This window comes from Hemitrygon akajei, chromosome 12 (assembly GCF_048418815.1).
Source record: "Hemitrygon akajei chromosome 12, sHemAka1.3, whole genome shotgun sequence".
In the NCBI taxonomy this organism is placed as follows: domain Eukaryota; kingdom Metazoa; phylum Chordata; class Chondrichthyes; order Myliobatiformes; family Dasyatidae; genus Hemitrygon; species Hemitrygon akajei.
In genome coordinates, this window is record NC_133135.1 from 15,757,891 (window position 1) to 15,767,061 (window position 9,171).

At 40.4% G+C, this 9,171-nt stretch overlaps 1 protein-coding gene across 5 annotated transcripts in view; it reads left to right on the forward strand.

Annotated features, from left to right (window-relative positions):
- LOC140736735 (endophilin-B1-like) overlaps positions 1–7,441 on the forward strand; it is a 66,543-nt gene extending 59,102 nt beyond the window's left edge. For all 5 annotated transcript variants that reach the window (XM_073062617.1, XM_073062619.1, XM_073062618.1 and 2 more), the window contains 2 exons: positions 805–1,024; positions 6,789–7,441. In XM_073062617.1, the coding sequence (XP_072918718.1) occupies positions 805–1,024; positions 6,789–6,896 (328 nt within the window). In that variant the 3' untranslated portion in view covers positions 6,897–7,441. The remainder of the gene's footprint in view (positions 1–804; positions 1,025–6,788) is intronic.
- The last annotated feature ends 1,730 nt before the right edge of the window (positions 7,442–9,171 follow it).

Sequence of the window (9,171 nt, forward strand, 5' to 3'; positions counted from 1 at the left end):
CACCTTGATCAGGCATGGAACAAGAATAAAGTTCCATATCACTTTTTTCTATTTAATAATTAACATGCCCTGGGTGATGTGCATTAACATATTATAATGCAAGGCAACGATGTTTTATTAATGTTTTGTGTTGTATAGAGTCATGGAGTTGTACAGCGCTGAAATAGGCTCCTCAGCCTAATTGGTCTATGCCAACCAAGATGCCCCATCCAAGCGAGTCTCATTTACTAGAGTTTGGTCCATAACCTTCTTAACCTTTCTAATCCATGTACCTGTCCAACTGCTTAGAAGATTGTTATAGTAACTCCTGCAACCACTTCTTCTTGCCAGTTCATTTCCCATAGTTACTATCTTTTATGTATATTTTTTTTAAAAACTGCCCCTATTAAATCTTTCCCCTCACTTTAAACTGATTCCCTCTAATTCTTCATGCACCAACTCTGGATGTGGGGGGGGTGCATTCATCCTGTCTATACCCCTCATGATGTTGCAGCAGTTTGGAATTTGATCTATCCTATAGATTAGCTTGGCTGCTGACAGAATTTTGGCTAGCTTCTGTAATACCTGATTTTTCACTTCTGAACTTGTTGCTTACATATCATGTTGTAAATCTAAACATTCAAAACTGTAAATATCATAACTGTTGGTATATTTTGACTAGTGATATCACTGATATCTGATTCTCTCATACCTGTTATCACTTGTAACATGTTGCTAAAGCTAACTTAAAGGGGCTAATGTAGTATGATGTGTCTTAATTTGTGGCTTTTCCTCTGCATTCATGTTAACAATTTTATTTTCTAGTTTTCCAACGGTGTTTTCTTCCAACAACAATCAGACTACCTCAGCATCAGCTATGCCCAACACCGTGCCCCCACTTTCTGCATCTTCAGTCCCATTGTCCACTCTAAACAATCCAATAACCACTGACTACAAGCTGTCATCTAGTGGCACCAGAAAAGCTAGAGTTCTCTATGATTACGATGCTGCAGACAGCAGTGAGTTGTCACTTCTGGCCGATGAGGTGAGTAAGGTTTCTACTTGAGTGTACTTACAAATCAGCCTTGTCATTGAATAACAACATTTCCTTTGTATTTTTATCTTTGCTCCATCTCTCCCAAAAACCAACAATGCTCCTTTGGAGCAGGGGTTTCCAACCTGAGGTCCACGAACACCTCGGTTAATGGTAGGGATCCATGGCATGAAAATTGGGAACCTCTGCTTTAGAGGTAGTGTGCCTTTCGCATCTCTTTCTATGTTTCCTTTATTTATTGGGTATAGTTTGTGGGTGGCAGGGTGGAGATGTGCACCTTGGCCAAGGTGTCCTACCTGCTTAGCCTCCCCAATTAATTTCCGGTGAAGCCATGGGAGCAGGTGGTGAATGTTCTTGTGTGCAGCCAGTGCATATTACAAGTCCTGGTTATGTGATCACTGATGCCAGGCAGACAATCTCTGAAAAGTATTGATAATAGTTGGGGTTACCCATTGTGTAAAGACGCTGCTCAGAAGAAGGCAATGGCAAACCACTTCTGTAGAAAAGTTTGGCAGGAGCAGTCGTCGTTATGGAGACTATGATTGCCTGCATCATATGATATGCCAAATGACAGTTTATAGAACAGTACAGCACAGGCCCTTCAGCCCATCATGCCACTGCTGAATATGCTGGCAAATTAAACTAAATCCCCTCTGCATGTACATAATCTATGTCCCTGCTTTCTCTGCATATTCTGTGCATGTCTCTTTTAAGAGCCACTGTCATATGTTTCCACCTTCTACTGTGTGAAATAAAAAAAACACCCCACATATATTAAACTCTACCCCTCCCCCACTCTCTCAACTTAAATACGTAAATGCATGTGCTCTAGTATTTGACATTGTCTATTCAGAGATGCAGCATAGTAACAGGCCCTTTTAGCCCAAAGAGCCCATCCCCACCCCACCCCCCAATTACATGCATATGTTTAATCAGCCTACGAACCTGCAAGTCTTTGGAGTGTGGGAGGAAACCAGGGCACCCAGAGTAAACTTGCATGGTTACAGGAAGGAGGTGCAGACAGTGGCAGAATTGACAAGGCATATAACAACTTGGAGATGGGGCAAGTTTCAATTGAGAGAGGTATGGTGAGGAAAAGCTGGATGACCTACAAGTGGGGGGGGAGGGAGGAATTCTTCTTGGGATCACACGAGAAACAGTATGTGGATGAGAACCAGGAAGAGCCGAGCCCCCCCACCAGATGTTCAGATACCAGAAGTGACAATTCACATACAGGAATCAAAGGTTTTGTGATGATTATATAACCATATAACAATTACAGCACGGAAACAGGCTATCTCGGCCCTTCTAGTCCGTGCCGAATGCTTACTCACACCTAGTCCCACTGACCCGCACTCAGCCCATAACCCTCCATTCCTTTCCTGTCCATACACCTATCCAATTTTACTTTAAATGACAATACCGAACCTGCCTCTACCAATTCTACTGGAAGCTCGTTTCACACAGCTACCACTCTCTGAGTAAAGAAATTCCCCCTCGTGTTACCCTTAAACTTTTGCCCCCTAACTCTGAACTCATGTCCTCTTGTTTGATTCTCCCCTACTCTCAATGGAAAAAGCCTATCAACGTCAACTTTATCTATCTCCCTCATAATTTTAAATACCTCTATCAAGTCCCCCCTCAACCTTCTATGCTCCAAAGAATAAAGACCTAACTTGTTCAATCTTTCCCTGTAACTTGGGTGCTGAAACCCAGGTAACATTCTAGTAAATCTTCTCTGAAATCTCTCTATTTTGTTGACATCTTTCCTATAATTCGGTGACCAGAACTGTACAGAATATTTGTACAGATTATTTGTGGCTTAACAGTGAAGAACGTAATTAGGTGAGTATATTTCCATTTGTCATGGTGATGGTGGGTTGTTGTCCACTACCTTTACAGTGTCACACAATGAGGGATAGGTTGCCCTTTCATCAGGTGTTCTGACAATTGTGGAAACCTGGCTGTCAGGGGTGGGAAGAAGTAGCTTAAATGTTTTGGGGAATATTTGCCTCTACCACTTCAAGGAACCCATTCATATTTCAGGTTGGTAAATGGTTAATTATTGCAACATTTTCCATAGTACAGTTTGTCATCCATACAAATCAATTCAATATATCTCTCTGCCTATCCATCATCTAAGATGATGATGGTTCCTTTCAGTCAGTTAGTGGGATTTGAATGATACCCCACTCCTCAGGAAGGAACAGCATGTGCGAGAATGAATTTTACGTGAGTAGGGGGTTGCACAGGTCCAGACTCACCCTCTCAACATCCTTCTCGGATCCAGCGGCATGGTGGGGTCCAAGATGGGTGGGGAAGTTCTGTTGCAGTGAATGGCCAGACCAAGCTTCGACGCAAGGGATGCCCTTCCCGCGCTTCACGGCACGTGTTTGCTGGATGGCTGTTGACCCTATGAGAGGGTTCATCCGCCCTTTGACAGGTCTTGTTTTTTGTCTTGCAGGGTGTCTAGCCACCCTCCTCACCAGGCAAGCCTAGTGGGGGAGCTGGTTTAGTCACCGACCACCCGACCATGTGACAGGTAGTACTGGGTTACATGATACCAGAAGCACTCAGACCAGTGACCTGACCTTACGAGTGACCTTACATTGATGTAATGAAATGAATGCATGGCATGAAACACAGGGAAAGGCAGTAACAGAGAAAGGGCAGTGGTAGACAATAAGGTGCAAGGGCCATGGTGAGGTATAGGGTGAGATCAAGGGTCCACTTTATTATACAAGTGTTACCTTTCAGTAGTCTTAATAGTGGGATAGAAGCTGTCCTTGAGACTGATGGTACATGTTTATATCTGCCTGATTGGGGGGGGGGGGGATCAGATTCCAAATCTTAATGAATGGCTGAGCAGATTTGAAGGAACTTATAGCTAACTCTTATTTCTATTTGTGTTGTTAAGAGGATAAGGAACTAGTGCCTCACAAAGACGAGGGCCAGTTTAAGAATTCAGGTGTATGAGGATTAGTGGGGAGAGGTTAGTGTGCTGCAGCTGAGGAGTTTGCGGAGGACACATGAGGTGAGGGCAAGGAAACAAAGTGTAAGTTTGGGACTTGGGCAGCAAATATCCCTTTGAAGTATAATCGAGGGCCACCTTCCTAAAAGTATTAGACGCTGAATCACAATTAATAAGGTTCTATCTCTAAAGTAAAATGCTGTAGAAACTCAAAGCCAAAAACAAAATGCTGGAGGGACTAGTCAGGCAACATCTATGAGGTGAGAGTCACACACACACACACAGAATGCTGGAGGAACTCGACAGCTCAGGCAGCATCTATGGAGAGGAATGGAGAGACTGTGTTTCAGGCCGAGACTCTTCAAGCTTGGAAAAGAAGGGGTAAGAAGCCAGACTCATGGCTTCAGGAAAGTCGACCACGTGAAATGGTAACTCTCACATATTTTGTTTGGCAAATAATGAGCATTTTCAGGTTCTTCTGGTTCTATGTCATGTGTTTACCTACAAGACCTGGAACAGAGTTGGGAAGTGGGATTAGGAGAAATTGTTTTTTTTTGTAAATACGTGTGCAATAGGCCAAGGATCTCAGTCCAGTGATTTTTTTTTTATTATTATCCTCTCATCATTATTGGCCCTGGAAAGCCATTTTAATCATTTTCTTGAATTCTATCAATTTTATTTCAGTTTGGTTTCAATTAACCTGTAAACATTGCTCCAACTAAAAATGCAGCTATCTGTATGTTAACTACCTTTGAGTAGCTACTTGTCAAATGGTTCATAAAACTGGAAGATAATTGTTCATTTTCTCAATGAGATGTATGGGTAAAGCAACTGAATAGATTATTGAGTTCTGAATGGTACTTCAGTAAAAACTGGTGTATATAACCGAATGTTAGTGGACAAAGCATTCAAATATAGTCACTGATATTACACACACTGTACTCTTAACTTTAAAAAAAATTAAGAATGTTTGGTGTTTTAATTGAAATATTCCCACTCCTGATTTTAAAAACCCCGTGAGTCCCAAAAGTGCTCACTTCAAGCCTTTTCAGCTCAATATTTTTTTTGCTATTAGTTTTGAGGATGTAATCTCTTGGTCACTTGGCAATAATGCCTGGGTATGGCCCATCTGACTAAGGACATTATTTCAGCAGATGATATGAATCTAAACACAGAAAAATCCTTAAATGCTCAGTTGGCCAGAATATGTGAGTTACTGTCAAATTTGAGAATACAGGGTGATGTCCCTTTTGAAGCATTCATTTGCTTTGTCTCTCCAAGGCTGTTGTCAGTTCTGCTTAGTGCTTCCAGTTCCAGTAGCATTTTGTTTCAGAATGTGTTGAAAGCTTTGCACACAAATTATTTTTAACTTGTCCACTTTATTTTTGTAACTCATAGTTAATTGTACATATGCTAAGAAACCATGTTGGGAAATTTGCATTCGTATTTGATTCCAATTCATTGGATAAAAGCTTAATAATTTACTCATTTTCTTCAAACATCATATGACAGGGATAAATATAACAAGCCGCAGAATGAAGGAGAGAAGAGGTTGAGGAAAGTTCAGTGAAGCAACATAAAATGCTGGAGGGACTGAGCAGGTCAGGCAGCTTCTGTGGAGGAAAATAAACAGTGAATGTTTCAAGCCAAGACCCTTCATCAGTACTGATGGGGATTCATGAGTCCTGACAAAGGCTCTCACCTGAAATGTTGACTCATTATTCTGCCTAGATGATACCTAACCTGAGTTCCTCCCTCATTTTGTGTGTGTTGCCTCTGGATTCCAGCACCAGTAGAATCCCTTGTGTTTATTTACTGCAGTTGAAGACTTGTTAATGGAACAATAGGCTTGTAAGTGCTATCACATCGTTTACACAGTTACACTACCCTTCCAGTTTAAGAGGATGCTGGGAACTAACTATAAAGTAGTTTACTGTAAAGTAATTTGATGGGAGTAGGCAGTTTAAGTGGTCCCCTATGGACTAGATGGGCTGAAGGGCCTGTTTCTGTGTTGTACTTTTCTGTTACTTTTCGTTCAGCTGCTGTCTCCCTCTGAAATGTCCAACTACTTGAGAATAAGCCCTTTGCCATCTATAAGCTTATTGTGTCTGATTACACTGATGTGACCTTGCCGGACACTTGGTAGACATGTCAACAATTTTCTTCTTTTATGAAGCCTCCACCTTCTGCTAATTATCTTGCCCAAACCTTCAACTATAACCCAATATGAGCTCTTTCTCTCTGATTTCTCCAAGTTCACTCACTGAAGAAAGGGCACCATACATCTGAATTTCACTCCCTTAATGCCAAGTGCTGGAATTCCCTAATCACCACCACCTCTCTGTCCTCAAGGAATTTCTTTAAACTTGCCTAGTGTAGTTCAGTGAAGGCTTGGTTAATCTCCTGTGGAATATTTCTGAAATCTTGCTGTGGAGCACTGTAGGACATTTTATTCTGATAAAGATTATGTATGAAAGTATGTTTCCAACACATCATTTCTGATGAAAGGTTATTAACCTGCTGCTTGTTGAGTGTTTCAATCAATATATTTCAATTATAAATGGTCTGTATACTGTATGCAGATACTGTATAACAGCTTTGTTCTTCCATTGCTGTATAGGTAGGATGTAATTATATTCTCTAAATTTTTAAATATTTCCCTAATTTTTCCCTTCACTCCCATCGATCCCTTTTTCCCTCTCCTATATGCATCTTCTGTAATGATTCTTCCTTTAGCTTTGTCACAGCCTGCAGAATAATAAACAATGGGTTATTTTTTTTTAGGTGATCACTGTGTATAGTCAGCCTGGAATGGACTCTGACTGGCTGATGAGTGAACGAGGGAATCAGAAAGGAAAAGTCCCCATTACATATTTGGAGCTGCTGAACTGAACATGTCACTGCCCATCTTTTAAAAAAAATATTGGTTGTAATTGCGATATTTAATTGCAGCTAACTTTGTATAAAACAGTTTGAAATGTCTTCCACATAATTTGTCCCTGAACCATTTGGGACCATGTGAGTTACATGTATGGCAAAACATGCATGTTGGTTGCTCCGTTTGTCCAGGCCAATGTGACTCCCTTGCTTTTGAAAACATTAAATATTTTTGTGCCATGAATGTTATTTGCTAAAAAGTATCAGCTTCATTTTCTATTTAATATTTCATTTTTGCATACTAGTGCTTGAAAAATCATTTCTTTATTAAACCAACTTGAATACAATGTCCTTATATTTCTAAAACTTTCTTATTGCCAGAAATATGGAACTTAACTTGTAAATTACATGTGCTTAATTAAATGTTGAAAGTGATGTAGACATTGCCAAAATAAAACTCTGTCAAAAGATCTATTCACATGGTTGTGTGCTTGGACATCATAACCATACTGGCTTATGTACTCATATTTGATTAAACTTTTGTTCTTGTTAATCATGGAGTTATATGTGAATGGCTGAAATTTTGCAATAAGGAATTGAGGAATCTTGCAGTGAGGACTTCTTTCTTCTGTTATGAAGTGTCTTGTGGTTATGGTTAATGTAATTGTTTTCCTCTCTGGGGAACTATGCTCTCCATAATGACACCAGCATTATTTGAGACAAGAGTCACTTTTCTAATAGATATTTATCCACTTCTAATATCAACAGGGTGTGGGAAGATATTCCATATGACTGAAAAGTTCAGTTTTGGCAAGTCCAGTATACCTTGTACCTAGCACTTTGGTCTGTACCAGGCTGTAATGTCCTTTCAGCCCAGTGTTTTGCAGACCTTTTAACCTACTAAGATCAATCTAACCTTTCCCTCCTGCATGCCATTCCTTTTTTTTCCATCAGCCAAGTGTTTATCTTGGTTTCATAAATGCCCTGAAATGTTATGCACCTTCTCAGAGAGTAAAGGACCTTTCACCCAGAGCCAAATCATTTCATGCAAGACATGATAAAAAAAAACCTTAAAAGTGCCCACAGAATTAAGGCCAGTGTTTGATCTACGAGAAACTATTGAAATAACTCTGTATTGTGCTGTGGACAGCTCTTATGTAGTGGTGTTTATAGTCTCACTCGAATTCAATATAGAGTGGGGAAATCAAACCCAGAAAGCTTCCAGAATTATTGGGTGAACAGATGGAAACAATATTGGATTTATTCTGAACCTTCTGAAGTTTCCCAAATAAATGGAACTGTTGCCTGCACTTTGCAATCAATTAAGCAGGAGAGTAAGGTCAGAAAGTCTTGAATAACACATACAAAATGCTGGGGGAACTCAACAGGTCAGTTAGCACCCTGATTTCTAGCATCTGTGGAATTTCTTCTGCCTTGTGTTTTCACATAACCATTTGTTCTCAGAAGGTAGTATTAAAATGATGGACTGGCATGGAAATGCTGGAGTTATTAATCCAACGATAGGTGTTCAGATTCTGCCACAACAAAATGAATTTAAACAATTACCGGTAAGTAAATGTGTAATGAGAAGTTTACCTTCTAAACCTGTTTTGTATGTGGTCGAAACCCCACCAGTATGGATGACTGTCCTCTGTCGTACTGAATAATCCATTTGACAGTGTACAGGTGAGTTGTTTCTGTTGCTTTCAGTTCCTTCTGTTGGAGGAACAGAGGGCGCTTGGGGTCCACATCCATAAATCCCACAAAGTCACCGCACAGTTGATAGGGTGGTTAAGAAGGCATATAGTCTGTTAGCCTTCATTAGTCAGAGAATTAAGTTTAAGAGCCATGAGGTAATGTTGAAGCTCTATAAAACCCAGGTCAGATCACTCTTAAGAGTATTTGTTCAGTTCTGGTTGCCTCATTATGGGAAGAAGATGGAAGCTTTAGAGATAGTACAGAGGAGATTTGTCAGTATACTGCCTGGATTAAAGAGCATGATTTATGAAGAAAAGTTGAGCAAGCTAGAGGTGTATAAGACTGAGAGGCATTGAAGGTAAACAAGCTGTGCCTTTTTCCCAGAATGGAAATGGCTAATTTCAAAGGCCATCCATTTAGGGTGAGCAGAGGTGTTACAAGAAGCAGATTTCTTTTAGAGTGGCAGGTGCCTGGAACACACTGCTGGGATTTGGTAGCAGATATGAGAGAGAGGCACTCTGATGTAAGAAAAATGGAGTATTTTGGGCTGTGTTGGAGGGAAGGATTAGATTGGTCATCCTTACAAACTGCT